The 16,821-nt window shown below is 48.7% G+C and overlaps 2 protein-coding genes and 1 long non-coding RNA gene across 4 annotated transcripts; 2 read left to right on the top strand and 1 right to left on the bottom strand.

Annotated features, from left to right (window-relative positions):
- Positions 1 to 429: 429 nt before the first annotated feature.
- Positions 430 to 7,478, bottom strand: LOC147647945 (uncharacterized). Of its 2 annotated transcripts, none has more exons than XR_015281327.1 (3): positions 7,421 to 7,478; positions 3,244 to 3,382; positions 430 to 2,500 (listed from the first exon to the last, which is right to left on the bottom strand). It is a non-coding gene; the product is annotated as an uncharacterized LOC147647945 (long non-coding RNA). The 2 variants fall into 2 exon arrangements; XR_015281326.1 differs by lacking the exon at positions 7,421 to 7,478 and adding an exon at positions 4,172 to 4,446.
- LOC111940562 (keratin, type II cytoskeletal 4-like) lies at positions 1,043 to 6,545 on the top strand. The gene is made up of 9 exons (XM_023943294.2): positions 1,043 to 1,561; positions 2,265 to 2,482; positions 3,536 to 3,596; positions 3,990 to 4,085; positions 4,178 to 4,342; positions 4,550 to 4,675; positions 5,038 to 5,258; positions 5,464 to 5,498; positions 5,600 to 6,545. The coding sequence occupies exons 1-9, from the start codon at positions 1,043 to 1,045 to the stop codon at positions 5,851 to 5,853; spliced, it is 1,695 nt and encodes a 564-aa protein (XP_023799062.2). The 3' UTR covers positions 5,854 to 6,545.
- A 3,134-nt stretch (positions 7,479 to 10,612) lies between the features above and the next one.
- LOC111940555 (keratin, type II cytoskeletal cochleal-like) lies at positions 10,613 to 16,287 on the top strand. Its single transcript, XM_023943286.2, has 9 exons — positions 10,613 to 11,346; positions 11,976 to 12,190; positions 12,408 to 12,468; positions 12,776 to 12,871; positions 13,006 to 13,170; positions 14,080 to 14,205; positions 14,455 to 14,675; positions 15,091 to 15,125; positions 15,231 to 16,287. The coding sequence occupies exons 1-9, from the start codon at positions 10,723 to 10,725 to the stop codon at positions 15,572 to 15,574; spliced, it is 1,887 nt and encodes a 628-aa protein (XP_023799054.1). The 5' UTR covers positions 10,613 to 10,722; the 3' UTR covers positions 15,575 to 16,287.
- The last annotated feature ends 534 nt before the right edge of the window (positions 16,288 to 16,821 follow it).

The following is a 16,821-nucleotide window of genomic DNA, read 5'->3' as shown; positions in this document are numbered from 1 at the left end:
GATTTTACTGGCAGTGGGGGTTATTTGGTTGTTTGGATTTTATTGATTGGGGGAAGTTTTGGGGCCGGGATTCTCAAAGGAGGCAGCTCAACAACACATTTAAATAGAAATTTAAAGCAATTAAACAATTAAATTGTGTTGTTTTAACAATGGGGTAGGCTGGGAGCAGCTTTGCACATCACCACATGCTGTGAAGGGACAGGAGACCCACAAGGACCCTCAGGAAACATCCCCAAATCCCTGGAAGGTTCCTCAGAGGAGGGATGCGATCACCTCTCAAAGTTGTTGGGCAGGGAACAGTCTTGACCCTGCTGGGGTGTGGCCCAACACAGATATATTAGGATATTTCAGTCTCTTCAAATCCCAATGTGTCCTGCCCAGCCCAACACATCACTCAGAGGGATCCAGAATGATTTCAAAACCCTTTCAGAAGGTTTAAGAAGGTTTTAAAATCGTCTTTATTGACACAAAAGTAGTTTTAGAGCCCTGCCAAACACTAATGCTCTCAGTTGTGAAATACTTTGGACAACCCACGTCATGCTCCTTGGAGCAGGAGGTTGAAACTGAGTGCATCTGAGGGTGTGCCTGGGAGCATGGGTTTTTGTTGGAATTCAGTGAACCCAGCCCCTGGTGTCAGGCTGAAAATGACAGATTTAGCTACAACAAGGGTTCCCCTCAAGGGTGTGATGCATCAGAGAGTTTGCAGGGCTCTGTGATGAGTGACAGCCCGCGACCCAGGGAATTTGAATTGGAGTTTGGCTCCAACATCAACAATACTTTTGTTTTTCTTTGCTCTTTGGGGAGTGTTTGCAGGCAGGTCATGGTTGTGGTAAAGTGAGGAAGGCGTCCTTTCAAATCTGAAAACAATGAAGAGAATGAAACAACCCCCAAAAAATGACATCTCCACTCCCCCCTGGCACCGACCAACTCCCTGTGCCCATAAAAAGGGGGGACCCAGCAGCTGCTCCCACAGGACTTGGCTCCTCTCGCCTCCCAAGCTCCAGCCTCAGCTCTTTCCTCAGAATTTTGGGGACCTTTCACCATGTCTCGGCAGTCCTGTGCTCTTGGCAAGGGGTTCAGCTCCAGCTCTGTGTGTTTCGGGGGCAAGAACAAGGTCACATTCAGCTCCATGCCCCGTGGGGGATGCCGGGGATCTGGTGGTGCTGGTGGCTTCAGCACCAGGAGCCTCTATTCTCTGGGGGGCAGTAAAAGCACCTCCCTGGGAGGATTCGGAGGGGCCAGTGGTGCCTGCAGAGGCTTTGGTGGACAAGGAGTCTTCAGCTTTGGGGCAGGAGCAGGATTTGGGGGTGGCTATGGGGCAGGGTGCTTTGGTGGAGGCCTCAGCAGTGGCTTTGGTGGCTTTGGTGGAGGATCTGATGGTGGGATGGGAGGCCAAGGCTTCCCTCTGTGCCCGCCGGGTGGTATCAGGGAGGTGACCATCAACCAGAGCCTGCTGGCCCCCCTCAATCTGGAGATTGACCCTGAGATCCAGAAGGTTCGGACACAGGAACGAGAGGAGATCAAGAAACTCAATGACAAATTTGCATCCTTCATCGACAAGGTTTGGAGGGGCTTCACTCTGGGATTGGCTCTGGAGGGTGGGAATAACTGTGAGATGCTCATCCAGTGGCACCCAGAGCTGGGAGTTGCCCAAATCACCATAAACTGAAGGTGTTTGGGGCTGGCTTTAGGGGGAAAATGGGCTATTTTAAGGGGAACATTGGGCTACTTTGAAGGAGAAGGTTAAATTTTGGGGGTGTTTGGGCTATTTTTAATAAGAGTTTGGGTGCTTTAGGCTGCCTTTAAGGAGAAGATGTGATTTTGGTTGACTTGGGCTATTTTAAAGGAGAAGGTGGGATTTTTTGGGGAATATTTTTAAGATGTTGGGATTTGAGGGTTTTTGGGCTATTTTTAAGGAGAAGATGGGATATGTAGTGATTTAGGCTATTTTTAAGGAAATGATTATACTTTTTGGATATTTTGGTCTGTTTTGAAGATGTTGGGACTTTTTTGTCTATTTTGAACAAGAAGATGCCAAACTCAAGAAGTTCATTGTATTTCTTCTATTTAGAGGCTCCAAAATTGGGGAGGGGATGTGACCTCTTTTGCCCACTCACCCCATCCACTGTGGTCCTACCTGTCCTGTAGGACTGGGGAGTTATCACACATTAAATGAGAATAAAATATGGAAAACACATGGGGAGAAAAATCAATAAAAAATGGGGTTTTGAAGGAAGAACCTGACTCATTCCCCACCTGTTTAGGTCCGGTTCTTGGAGCAGCAGAACCGAGTCCTGGAGACCAAGTGGAAGCTGCTGCAGGAACAGGGCGGTACAGGAACAGGGGGCAGGAACCTGGACCCCTTCTTTGAGACTTACATCAGTGGGCTGAGGAAGCAGTTGGATTGTCTCTCCAGTGAGAAGCACCAGCTGGAGATGGAGCTGAAGAGCTTCCAGGACATGGTGGAGGACTTCAAGACAAAGTAGGTCGTTTGGGGTGTCTGGTGGTGAATAAACAGAGATAAAAAACTCACTTCAAACAGCCAAAAAAATGAAATATTGATAGTAATTTTCAATATTGATTTTTTCCCTGATGGTTAGAAAATGTAAAATGCTTTGGGGAAAGTGAGTTTGGATGAAAAGTGGGGCTTTTTCAAGGTATTTGTCAACTTTTCTCAGATTTTCTCAATGTATTGCTTGAATTGTGCTTCTTCCTGAAGGAGGATCATCCACTCTTTGTCTTCCTCAAGAAGGAATTCCTTAAGAATCAGTGACATCATGGTTTAATGAATTAATCAGTAGCTAAACCAAACTCTATTTTCCTTATGGGTTTCTTCATGATTCCTTCACATAATATCATTCAGGATTTGAGGATTTCTGTGAAGGGTTGACATGAAGTAAAAAAAGAAAGGAAAAATAAAGATTCTTTTCCTGCTGTTACTTATTATAATATATAATTAATTTTTGTCTATAAATATAAACATAAAATGTGTCCAGTTGGAAAAAGTAGAGCAAAGACTGGAGAAATGAATTCGCTTGAGGAATTAGAAAAAGACAGTGGGCAAGGAAGTCCAGGAATCATTGAAATCCACAAAACCTGGGATCAACCAGAGGTTGTTGGGTAAAAATTGACTTCATATTTGGAGATGAGAATCTGGAAAATTTGAGTCCATTTAGACAAGGGCCAGGAGCTGAACTCGATGATCCCTGTAAGTCCCTTACAAATCAGGAGATTACATGATACCTGTGAGGAGCTGAAGGTTCTTGGCTCTCGTAGAAGCAATGTGGAGTGGCTTCAAGCATCAGAACTCACTTAGAGCCAGAATTCCTCTTTCCAGGCTTTCCTCATCCAGACACTGGAGATGCAGGAGCCAGGACTTGTCCTGAAAGATGAGGTGCAATTGCCTGTCCATAAATCTCCCTCATGGCAGATCTATTTTTGCTGAGTTTATGAGTCTGAGGCCAGCAATGTTCATTAGTCTGAACTGGAGCCAAGACAAGCAGCCAGATTCCATCTCCCTCCTTCCCATCCACAGGTACGAGGAGGAAATAAACAAAAGGACAGCGGCTGAGAATGAATTTGTGCTCCTGAAGAAGGTCAAGTCTTTTTTTTTTGTACCTAAAGGGACTCCAGGAGAGCTGGAGAGGCACTTTGGACAATGGCCTGAAGTGACAGGATAAGGGGAATCACTTTCTACTGCCAGAGGGCAGGGATAGATGGGATATTGGGAAGAAATTCCTGGCTGTGAGGGTGGGGAGGCCCTGGAATGGATTTCCCAGAGGAGCTGTGGCTGTCCCACACCTGGAAGTGTCCAAGGCCAGGTTGGATGGGGCTTGGAGCAGCCTGGAATAGTGGGAGGTGTCCCTGCCCATGGAAGGGGATGGAATTGCATTTAAGACCCTTTCCAACCAGACTATTCCATGATTCCATGAAACTTTAGATTAACTGGTGTGTGCCAGGCAGGTTTTCTCATCCCATCTCTGCTACAGGACGTGGATGGAGTCTACATGACCAAGGTGGAGCTCCAGGGAAAACTGGATTCTCTGTCGGATGAGATAAACTTCCTCAAGTGTCTTTATGAAGCAGTGAGTACTCTGGGGACACTGGGATGGGGGAGGGTTGTGGTGCCATAAGGAAGATCTGGAAGGGCTAACTCTGGGTTTGGTGTCACCTGTAGGAGCTGTGCCAGATGCAGAAGACTGTGTCTGACACCTCAGTGGTGCTGTCCATGGACAACAACCGGAACCTGGACCTGGACAGCATCATCGCTGAGGTCAAGGTGCAGTACGAGGAGATCGCCAACCGGAGCCGGCTGGAGGCCGAGTCCTGGTACCGGTGCAAGGTGAGGAAGGCACACACTGCTGGGGTTCTCCAGTGTCTAAGGGGGTGGGAGAACTCAGGCCATGGCAAGATCTGGAGTGTTGCTGGTGCTGGTCCATCCAGAGTGGTCCTGGCATAGACTTGCTCTTCTTGGCTTCCCTGCGGTGATGCGGGAACAGCTGTGAGGTCACAATGGACTCAACCTGCTCCTCCTGCTTCATCCCACCAGTATGAGGAGCTGCAGGCAACTGCAGGCAAACATGGGGACAGCCTCAAGGACACCAAGATCGAGATCTCAGAGCTCAACCGCATGATCCAGAGGATCCGAGCTGAGATTGAGAGTGTGAAGAAGCAGGTGGGGGTTATGTTTTTTAAGTAATGGGGAGGACCTCTTGGTTATGCCCTTTAGAACTTCCCTGAAGGGAAATAAGTGTGGTGGGAATTGTTGGGAGGGATCTGGGAATAGCTGAGCTTGAGTGGCTCTGGCACATGCTGCCCAGAGAAGTTATGGATGCTCTGTCCATGGAAGTGTCCAAGGCCAGGTAGGATGTGACTTGGAGGAACCTGGTATAATGGAAGGTGTCCCTGGTCATGCTCCAGATCATCTTTAACGTCCTGTCCAGCCCAAACCATTACGTTTCTCTAATCTGGGATCATGGTTTAATCTCTCACCGGCTGCCCTTACCCCATTCATCCCACCTATGTCTTGCCCTCCAGTGCGAGACTGTTCAGACATCAATTGCGGACGCGGAACAGCGCGGGGAAGTGGCTCTCAAGGATGCCAGAGACAAACTGGCCGAGCTGGAGACAGCCCTGCAAAAAGCCAAGGCTGACATGGCCCGACAGCTCAGGGAATACCAGGAGCTCATGAACGTCAAACTAGCCCTGGATGTGGAGATTGCAACCTACAGGAAGCTGTTGGAGGGCGAGGAGTGCAGGTGGGTGGGATACAGCAAGAATTCCCATGTATCCTGATCAGTCAATGGGAAAAATGTGTACCATCATCATAAAACATTAATGGTGCTGTCATGAGCCATGGACCATGCTCCTGTGGCTGTGCCAGTGGACCAATCCTGACTTCATGGAGCTGGACCACTCCAGATGCTCTGGTTGGATCTGACACTCCATCTCTTTTCCTTGCAGGATGTCTGGAGAGTGCCAGAGCTCCGTCAGCATCTGTAAGTACTGTTCCCATGGGAGTGTGGTGGGCTGGGATTGGTGCCCTCAAACTTCTTAGTGGCCTCAGAGGTAACCTGGTGCCTTTTGTTCCTCTCTGCAGCTATGGTGGGCGGCAGCAGCTCTGTGGGAGGTGGATACGGCAGCGGATTGTGCCTTGGAGGAGGAGGAATTGGCTTTGGAAGTGGGAAAGGCAGCTGCAACACGGGCAGTGCTGGTTTATGCTTCAGCCTGGGAGGGGGTGGATTTGGTGCTGGGGGTGGATTTGGCTCCCTGGGTGGGGGATCTAACTCGGTGGTGGTGGGGGGATCTGGCACCATCCTGAAGAACAGTGGCCCCACTGGCCGGAGGGCATAGGAAAAGGATCAACCCCCCAACCTTGGTACCCAGAGGAGAAACGAAGTGAATTGCACAATGACCCCCCAATGACCACTGAGTGATGGGCACTGGTGGCACCTTAAACCACCAATCAAACTGCGGGTAGGAGACAAACACAGCCAAATCCACCTGCTAAAGACTGAGATTCCCAACACCAGCTGAGAACAGCTCAATCCCTTGTGCTCCTCTCCAGCTGCTGGACATCAATGTGCCCAGGTCTCCTTCGGGAGCGGGACCTGCCCATTCATGGGGAGCCCCAAACATGGCTGGGATGAGCCTGTGGAGCAGCACTCTCAAAGCAAGAGTGTACCTGACCACAGGCAGGAACAGGGATGGATCCAAGTGCAGCTCCGAGTGTGGAGGGAAGCTTCAGCTCCTCCCAAGCTCTTGTGCTGGATCCAGCTGTGGGGCAACTTTAATCAGTGCCACTCATCAGCCGCACCTCGAGCTCTAAAACAGGAATTTCCTCCTGGTGCCTTGGCCCAGCTGAAGATGTTTCTCACCCAACTGACTTTTAGTTTGGTTTTTCCCCCCAAGTTTCACTCAGGCTGTTGTAGTAAAATGTTTATTTTTACTCAGGGTTCACCTTTTCCTTGGGACCATGGGAACAATTGTGTGTGTTTGTTTCTCCTTGGCATGTGCAATCCCCCAATAAATACAAGAGGCAGAAACCTGGTGTGGTTTTTTTTTTCCTGACCAAAGAGTTTCGTGTTGTAACAAGTCTCGTCTTCTGATGAGATCTGAAAACATTTCCTGACTTTCTCCTGCCCTTTGAAGTCTGAATTAAAAGGAACTCAAGTGAGGGTGCAACCAGGTCTTCTCTCACTCCTCTCTGTCTCCAAAAATGTGGGGAGTTTGTGAGTTTTGCAGGAATGAGGAGGGTCTCACTAGGGAGGTTGGAGGGATGTTGGGTGCAGTGACAGTGACACATCTCGGGGTGTCTTTGGTGACAGCCATAGGAATGAGCCCACTCCTGGCAGAAAGAGACAGCCCCGGGATCCTCCTGTCTGTCCTGCAGGATCTCCAGACATGGCAGAGATTGTTGTCCCACCAGATCTGAACAGACTTTCAGACTGTGGATTTTAGGAGACTCTTCCCTTCCTCCTTCTCTTCCTAAGCCCTTTCCATGCTGGAGTTAGCCAGTTTGGGATGTTCCACAGCTATCTCACCTCTCCCTGGCCACTGCGCCTGACCAAACAACTGCCCACCCTGTTTTCCGAGGTGGCCCCAGGACTGCAGTGCCACAGCTGGAGCTCCCAGGACACTCTTTGCATAACTCCAAGCGCTTTAGGAGCATCCTGCCATGGTTGCTGTGGGAGAAGGAAGAGTGGTCATCACCCCTCCAAATAATTTGGAGCTAATTCCATGGTATCCATGAGTTTGGAACCAGCTCTGCAGCTTTTCCTAATGATCCCACCAGGGATCCATGGATTGCTCTTAAGGGAAAACTCTAAAAGTTAACTGAAATGATGGGGAAAACCCCACCTTTCCCCAAAAGCAAAGTATTTGGATCAGTTTTGATCCCCAAACTCTTCCTGTGTTTTACCTTTTCAGGAGACCTTGAATCACATCCCTGGCCAACCACAGACTGTGCTTGGGGTGACTCATCCCATTTCTCCCATGTTCTATTCTGGGTGAAGACATCCAATGCCAGTAGCGACAGGTGGAATGTCACAATGGAATGTCACAATGCTGCCAGCATGGGCTTGTCAGTAATGGGTGGGGACATGGTTTGAGAGATGGTTAAACATTCAGGGAGTTGTAAAAGTGACTTGGTGTTGAATGAAAAGGCATTGGACTTCCCTTGGAGTCACCCCAATCCTTCGGAGTCACCCCAATCCAAACTCACTTCCAGCAGTGACTCCTGCCTGAGGAGAGGCAGAGGGCTTATCCGGGAGCACAAAGGACATCACTAAAACAAACATACCTACAAATCCCTCCCCTTTTGTTCCTGCACCAGCAATGAGGGAAAAATTCTCCCAGGCTGGACACAGGGGTTATATAATTCCTGCCTCTGGTTGGAGAAAAGAAAATGTTTTCTATGGCCTGAAAATAGGATTGGATTCATCAGGGTTTGTCCCTGCCCATGGCAAGGGATGGACCAAGATGAACTTCAAGGTTCTTTCTAGCCCAAACCATTCCATGATTCTGTGACTTCATGGTTTCCACTCAGTTATTCAAGGCCCGTTTATTTTCAAAGCATCATGTAACAGTTTGGGTGGGAAGTGACCTCTGAAGGTCATTTTTCTTCACTGGGGGCTCCAGGGGAGCTATAGAGGGACTTGGAAAGGGCGTAAAATGATGGGATAAGGGGTGGTGGCTCCAGCTGGAAGAGGGAATGATTAGATGGGATATCAGGAAAGAATTCCTCCCTGTGAAGGTGGGGAGGCCCTGGAATGGATTTCCCAGAAGAGTTGTAGCTGCCACATTCCTGGAAATGCCCAAGTCCAAGTTGGATAGGGCTTGGAGCAATATGGTCTGGTGGAAGGTATCCCTGCCCATGGCAGGGGTGGGATGGGATGATCTTTCCACTCCTTTCCCACCCAAGCAATTCAACCTCTGCCCATCATGTTTGAAGCAGGAGGTGATATCAATACTCAAATCCCAGTTCTATTTCCTAAGCTTGGCTGGAGTTGTGGCTGTGACTCAACGCTCTGCGTTATCTCTCCACGGGCGCTCGGGGCTCTGCCATTTGCTGACTCGGGAACTCTCCTCCCCTGGGAACAGGAGAACTTTCAGATCGTGTCATCTCACCCACAGAAGGAGAAAAAAATCCCAATAAAAATCCCCCAGGAAAGTGTAACCAGAGTTTTGACAATGCTGAGGGAGGCAGGTCTTACCTGGGCTAGTGGGGGACAGTGCCGTAGCCCCCATTTTTATTGTTTGTATATTGATTTCTGGTCTATTTTTTTATTTATTGCCTATAAAACCCTCTGTCCAATGCCCAACCCCCCCATTCTTTTGCTCTTACAGTGAGGTTTTGATATAATCTATATTTATTTTTTCAAAAGTAGAACTTGATGATCTTGAAGGTCTTTTCCAGTTTTAACAATTCTAAGGTTCCATGATTTTTCTTAGCCTTATCTAATCCCCCAATCCATCTCCTTGAGTCCTCCCAGATCCACACAGGTCCTGGAGGTGGGATATACACAGGGAATGTCACATTTTCCAGTGGAAATGCCAGTTTAGCTGCATGTCCGGGTCCCAAGGCACTTTTGGAAATGGGTGTCTGGGTGATATTTTTAGAGGTATTTAAACATCTGATGATACCAGAAGTTGCTGGTGTGGATTTTCCAGAAGCTCTTAATTAACATGTGTCCTATGAGAATTCTGAGACCTGCACCAGATGGCTGCCAGCACAGTTAGGTTTGGACTTCAATATGTCCTAGGTGGCTTTAAAATGTTGAAAAGTAATAAAAAAAATTATTTTCTCTATAAAAAAAAAGAAAGTTGTACTAACTGTTGTTTGATAAGCAAAACAAAAGGATGGATCTGTGATGGATTGGATTAAATGACTTACAGAGTCAGCCTGAATCATTCCATGATTCTGTGAAGGGTAGTGCATGCCCAATCCCTGGAAATGTCCAAGGCCAGGTTGGACAGTGGGCTTGGAGCCACCTGGGATAGTGAAAGGTGTCCTTGCCCATGGCAGGCAGTGGAATGAGATGGGCTTTAAGGTCCCTTCTAGCCCAAGCCATTCTGGAGCTTGGACCATAGGCTGAATCCATCCTCATTTGGGGATAGAAACTGAAGGATTCCGAGAAACTCTTGCCTTCCTAAAATCTACATTGGCCAAAGATATATTTGCACATAAACACCAAAATAAGTGAAACAACTGAAAAGAATGGTGATTCCACCAACCCTTGTACTCTCTTCATTTCCACATCTCTATAAATTAGTTGAACTTTATTAATTGCATTTAAATTGTTCCAGGGCATGTGATATGGGCAACCAGGTTTGGGATCCCTCCTCCCACTCCGTTCCTGGGGCTGTCCCTTCATCTTCCTGCACATCCCACCATGGCAGGCAGTGCCTGGTGTCTCCTCATGGTCCTGAAGCTTTCAGAAAATCCTACGTGGGTTTCCCAGCTAGGGTATTTCCTCACCAGTGCTGAGATTATCTTGGCATGAAGACAGTGGGACCTGCTTCAGTCCAACAATAAATGAATTTCCAGTGCCAGCACCAGCGTCTCATCACTGGTGAGGTTTTATTTATCAAAAAGGTACAGAGCCTCATCAAAATGCAATTTGCTGAGCCCTGGCTGTAGATTGAGAAACTCAATTCTCTGAGCCAAAGGCAATTTTCCAAGTAAAAAGAAGGCTGAGGGTGTAACTTAGGTGTGTTTTGGGAATTGTGAAAGCCAGGCTACAACTTGGCATGAGCAGCAGTGCCTGTCTGCAATGGGGCTTTGGAGTGAGAGATTTAAAGATAAACAAAAGCATGGAAACAACCCCAGTGGATGAAAGGTGGAAAAAAAATATCTGGTGTATCTTAGGGAGGCTCATGCTACTCCACAACATGTAGCACTCCTTAGTCATAGAGTGCTGAGAGCCCCAGTTAGATCTTTTTTGCCTTTTCTTCTGCATTAGAGGGTGTGTTTCTGGGTAGGGTCAATGTTTGGCAAATTGGAGATGGAAATCTTTAGCCACGCCATGCTGATGAAGACAGGACCTGTCTCCTCCTTCACGCCCATGCAGACCCAGCCCACCTCCAAAAGCGCATAAAAGGGAGCATCCGCTGCCCTCCAGCCAGAGGGACTGACTTTCATTATTCTACCCACCTCCTCACCCACAAACCTGTCAAGTTCCTCAACTTCTCCATTCTTGGCTCTTTTGAGGATAACCAGCCATGTCTCGTCAGTCTGTCTGCAGGAGCTTTGGAGGGGGGAGCAGAAGGGGCTTTAGCTCCTGCTCTGCAATCGGTGGTGGCTTTGGAGGTGGCAGCCGGAGCAGGAGCAGCTACAGCTCATACTCTGTATCCAGGGGATTCGGAGGTGGAGGACGGTGTGGAGGCTTCGGCAGCCGGAGCCTCCACAACATGGGAGGCAGTGCCAGGATGTCCATGGGTGGGTGCTATGGTGGCGGATATGGTGGCAGGATGGGTGGCTTTGGCGGGAGCTATGGGGGTCTTGGTAGCTTTGGGGGTGGAATGAGTGGAGGAGGAGGAATGTGTGGCTTTGGAGGAATGGGTGGAGGTGGAATGGGTAGTGGAGGAGGAATGGGTGGCTTCAGTGGAGGAATGGGTGGCTTTGGTAGCGGGATGGGTGGTGGAGGAATGGGTGGCTTTGGTGGCCCAGGCTTTGGCATGGGTGGCCCTGGGAGAAGTGGCCCTGGGATCCAGCCAGTGCAGATCGACACAACTCTCCTGCGTCCAGTCCATGTCGAGATTGATCCCCAGATCCAGCAAGTTAAAAACCAGGAGAAGGAGCAGATCAAGACCCTGAACAACCAGTTTGCCTCCTTCATCGACAAGGTGAGAGGGTGGGATTGTGCCTGATTACAGCCAAAATTAGGAGGAGCTTCCCAGTTGCACAGAAATGTCCTTCTAGAGCTAAATCCCAGCAGGCAGAGAAGCTTGAGCAGAGCCTTTTCATTAAGGGAAGAGATGGGAATCTCTCCTCCACACAAGATCAAAGCAATGTCTCCAGGGCTTTCATCTGCCCTGTTGCACCAAGTTGTACTCTGAAGTTAATCTCGCAAGCAGGTTCAACACCTCCAACCTCTGCAGGTTTCGGGCACAGATTCTCCCTCCTCTACCACTCTCTGCCCAAACAACCTCCCATTTAAATATTAATTTATGTATTTTTCTCCTTGTTTTCAAATCTCTAGGCTTTTAAATCTAGGCTAGAGATGAGATTTCCACACTGCCTATGGTGGGGTGACTTGACTTTGACTAAGGGCAGTGTATAAAAGCTCCTTTGAGTAGAAAATTATTAGAAATTTCCTTCTTTTCCTGATTTTGCAGCTTAGGCACCAACAGAAATTTAAAAATTTCTGTTAATTGGTTCTCTCATCACCATGCAAGTCTTTCTGAGTGATGCAAGAGATTTTTTGGTGGGAGCTGTTCCTGTGTGATGGTGGGTCCTCTTGTCATGGCTCTAGGTCCGATTCCTGGAGCAGCAGAACAAGGTACTCTCCACCAAGTGGGAGCTGCTCCAGCAGCAAGGACCATCAGGGCCGAGGAAGAATCTGGATGTGATCTTTGAGAATTACATCCAGAACCTGCGGAGGCAGCTGGAATCAATTGTGGCACAGCGGGGCCAGCTGGAGTCAGAGCTGCAGAACATGCAGCAGTATGTCGAGGATTACAAAACCAAGTGAGTGTGGAGCCAGGAGCAGCTCAAGCAGCTTTTTGGTCACTTTAATTTTCCCCAAATGCTTTTATCATTTCCTCCAACTATTTTTTATGGTGATAGTGGAGATAGTTTTTCAGCCTTAATATTTTAATTTAGGGTTTTTTTCCCTTTTATTTTGTTTCTCACTGCCTTAGGCAGGAAAGTCCAGGAACTCAATTTGCACTTTTCCTTTCCCTAGGTATGAGGAAGAGATCAACCGGCGCACAACAGCAGAGAATGAGTTTGTGGTGCTGAAGAAGGTGAGTCTGGAGGCACGACAAAATAATCCCTCAATATTTGGCTTTATCTGTGCTTGAATGGAAATTGTGGAATTGTTAAGATCTTCCAGCTGATATCTGGAATTCCTTATATTCAGTTTGCATAATTGAATGACACCATAACATTATTTATTTTTGATTATTTTTATATATGTTTATAGAATTATATGTAATCATAATGATGTCTCTGTGAATAAACACCAAACCCTCCGCACAGAAGGCAATTCCCACAAGCATGAAGGATTCCCAAGAGTTCACAAAACCATTTTCTGTGGGATCTTCCCTTTAGGATGTGGATAGTGCCTACATGACCAAAGTTGAGCTGGAAGCCAAGGTGGGAGCTTTGACAGATGAAATCAACTTCCTGAGGTGCATCTATGAGGAGGTAGGAGCTCTCTTTTCTCTAGAGGGGCTGAAATTTTCATCAGGTGTGTGGTGGCCAGGGACACTGAGGCTGGACGGAGTGCCCGGGTGGATTTAGGCTTGAGATGGTGCCTCTGACTCACGTCTTGGTTGCAGGAGCTGTCTCAGATGCAGACAATCAGCCGGGACCTGTCTGTGGTGGTGTCCATGGACAACAACCGGCATCTGGACCTGGACAGCATCATCGAGGAAGTCCGGCGCCAGTACGAGCAGATAGCCCAGAGCAGCCGGGCTGAGGCTGAGGCCTGGTACCAGAGCCAGGTGAGTCACGGAGCAGCTGAGACTCCTGGGTGTGGCTGGGTGATTTACAATAATTTATGGCTGGGTGAGACACCTTTTCAAGCTAACGGGACTGTAGCTCGTGGTTCAAGGAAGGTCTAGGGGGATTGAGCTGCTTTTGAGGGATCTGACTCACTGTTCCCAATGCATCCCAAACTCACCACGGTGTGTGGCATGAACTGATGCCTTGAGAGGCTACCTAGAACAGATGCTAGACCGTGTCAAAGGAATAAAGTAGGTATGTATTAAAAGGCCTTCAAAGGATACACCTTGGGCAGTACAAGACCCTAGCTGTGGCTCCAGCCAAGATGAATGATGGATCACAAGTTTTCACACTTTTATAAGTTTTGGTTCATTTCCATATTGGGGTTAATTGTTCAATTACAGCTTCAGGTTATGAAGTCCCATCCTCCCCATTTGCTGCCCTCAATTTGATGTTGTTTATACTTTTTGGGCCTAAAGCTGCAACAGTGTCCTTGGTTCTTGGGCTGGAAAAGGATTGTTTTGTCTGATTGAAATGTGAGGAGAACATGCTAACACTTTATATGATTTCAATTATATACTAATGCAGTACAGAGTCTGGAAAATATGAAAGCTAAAACTTAAGGCATCAAAACCTCTCAATAAAAAGGGCCCAAAATGTACCTTAATGAAAAAAATTCTAGCCCAAGTGGCTTTTCAGAAGCCAAGAGATGCTTTTTAGTGTCTCTAAGATCCATTTCAAAGCTCAAACCCCTTTACTTTGTCCGAGATCCACCTTGAACATTGAGCTGTGAATCCATCGGCAGTGCAGTGGGTCCTCATAGAGTCACCCGAGACTTGAAACTGGGGACACCTCTGCCTACAGACATCATGTATTACTGATGGGTTGTTCTGTCTTGGTGCCATCAGTACGAGCAGCTCCAGAGTACGGCTGGCCGGCATGGGGACAACCTCCGCAACACCAAGATTGAAATCCAGGAGCTGACCAGGAACATTCAGAGACTGCGGGCTGAGATTGAGAATGTGAAGAAGCAGGTAGGAGTTGGTTGGTGTCTTGGGGATGAGATCGAGGACATGAAGAAAGGAAGGGGCTGATTAGTGTCTCAGGGGAAGATGGCAGCAGGTTCAATCACAAATGACCATGAATGGGGCAGAAACCTTCCATCACCCCAAGTCCACTTCATGAAGGTGTTTATTAGCCTTCTGATTTTTCCTCTTGGGGGCCTGAGGAGTGTTCATTAGGGACAAAATGAGGTCTGAGAAAGTTCCCGTTATGCTCCCCAGAACCAGCAGCTGCAGGCAGCCATTGCTGAGGCTGAGGAGAGGGGAGAGATGGCCCTCAAAGATGCCAGGTTAAAGCTGGAGGAGTTGGAGAGTGCCCTGCAGAAGGACAAGGAGGAGCTGGCTCGCCTCCTGAAGGAGTACCAGGAGCTGCTGAATGTCAAGATTGCACTGGATGTTGAGATCGCCATGTACAGGAAGCTGCTGGAGGGGGAGGAGAACAGGTAAATAACTGAGCTCTCATTGGGTGTTGTGAGCTACACTGGACAGCTGGAATATTGATTATAATCCCAAAGCAATTCTTTGGTCTAACAAATAGATGTTGTGATTGATGCTGTGTTTTATTTATTTATTTATTTAGTTTATTTATTTTGGGGGCCAGGACCCATAACAGGCTCCCTAGAGGTGGCAGAGCTGCTGCCCCATCCCTGTCACTGCTGAGTTTTTAATGAACCTCAAATCTGGAGAAATCTCATTGAAAAGAGGAATTGCCAACCCCTTCCCTCCTCTGATCTTTTAGTGATTCCAAAGTGGCTTGGGAGGGTGAACCAGGAAAATTATTTCATAGTAGAAACACAGTTCAAAGTTTTTACAGCTACTCTTTTATTGGGTAATAAAAATGTCCAATTTCCTTCACAGGCTGTGCAATGATGGCATGTCCAACGTCAATGTCTGTAAGTATCTGCCCTGAAGTCCTTCAGAAAAAGATTCAGACTGTTTTTTTCAGAGACAGAGCCTGAGACTGGGTAATGGAAACATAACCTGTGCTTCTCTTCCAGCTGTGGTGGGGAGGACGACTGTCTCTGGAGGCAGAGGAGGCATGGGAGGAGGATTCGGAGGCAGCGGCATGGGAGGAGGATTTGGAGGCGGCAGCTGTGGAATGGGAGGAGGATTTGGAGGCGGCAGCAGCATGGGAGGAGGAATGGGAGGAGGCGGCATCTGCGGAGGAGGCAGCAGCTTTGGAGGAGGCAGCATGGGTGGCAGCTGTGGGATGGGGGGAGGAATGTATGGTGGGGGCTTCTCCTCTGGAAGCGGAAGGATGTGCGGCTCTGGTGGGGCATCCTCCTCTGTGCGGAGATGCGTCACTACCACCTCGGTGAAATCTTCGGGAGTGAGATTCTGAGCCCCGAAGATTGACAAGGAAAGAAGCACCTCCTCTCTCCTCCTGACAGCAGCCCAGCCTCCTGAAGCCCAGCTCCGTTGTCCTGCAATGGGATGAACTGTGTCCCTTCCACCCAGCTCATCCCAGCTCCTGGTCCCACCCGGGGGTTTGGTGGTGATGCTGTGGGTGTCCTGGCACCAGGAGCTGCCTGGCAGGAGGGGCTGCTCTGCCTTCCTTGCTGTGTTGTACATTTCTTGTGGCAAATGTGTATAAAACTCCTCTTCCCCCTTCTTCCCTCCTCTTCTGTGTCCCTGGGGTGCTTCTGTGTGTATCCATCCTGCCATTCCCTTTGCAGGCCTTTGGGGTCAGGGTGGGTGTGGGGCAAGCAGGACTCGTCCCTTGAGGAGGGGACATCTCAGGTGGTGGCCAGAGGGATGAGCTGGCCCTAGGTGGAGCTTCTGGGTAGTTTTGGTCACTTGGGAGCCCAAGGTGTGCTGGCAGCAGAAGCTTCCCTGGATCTCCAGCTTCCATTCCACTTGTCCTGGTTCTCAGTGACACCTGGGACACCTCACACACACCTGGACTATACCTAAGGAGACCAAAATTGTCCTTCAGTGCCTTGCTCCCATGGCACAGTGTGAGATGTACTGTTCCCACCTCCCCCCCTCCTCTGTGGACTGTCCTCCTTCTTTGGGATGTTGCCATTCCCAATAAATCGCAGAGAATATTCATGATGTCGTTGTGTTGCTGCTTTGGGAGCTGATCTGGGCAGGGTGGGAGAGGGGATTGTTCTCCTACCTCTCCCTGTGTTTTGAGGGAGCAGATCAGTGGTGGGGGTAGATCAGGGCATGTGCCCCAGCTCAGATGATGCTCTTGACTCTCACCTGGAGGCACAAGCCTGTGTCTGGAATGGAGGGGGTGTGGATCCTCCAGCTGAACAATGAGAAATAAGAGCCCAGGTCGGAGATCTGGAATCATTGAATAATGGAATGGTTTGGGTTGGAAGGGACCTTAAAGATCATCCCATTCCAACCACCTGCCATGAACAGGGACACCTTCCACTAGATGGGAGGTGTTGCACCCCTTGGACCAATCAATGTAATTAAGTTGCTGCTTCTGAGGTTCCTTTGGGATCATCTCCAGGTAGAGGAGACTTTGACCTGTGTTAGGTGAAGGAGATGGCACCAGTGTTGTCATGTGCATGGTGAGAGGGCAGGTGAATATGGATCAGGATGTTGGCCAAGCACCTGCCACTGGCTGTAGTCAGA

The sequence above is a fragment of the Cyanistes caeruleus genome, chromosome 32, assembly GCF_971803275.1.
Source record: "Cyanistes caeruleus chromosome 32, bCyaCae1.hap1.1, whole genome shotgun sequence".
Classification (NCBI taxonomy): Eukaryota; Metazoa; Chordata; class Aves; order Passeriformes; family Paridae; genus Cyanistes; species Cyanistes caeruleus.
Note: the sequence above shows the minus strand (reverse complement) of the source record. Positions and strands in the feature narration are given on the sequence as shown.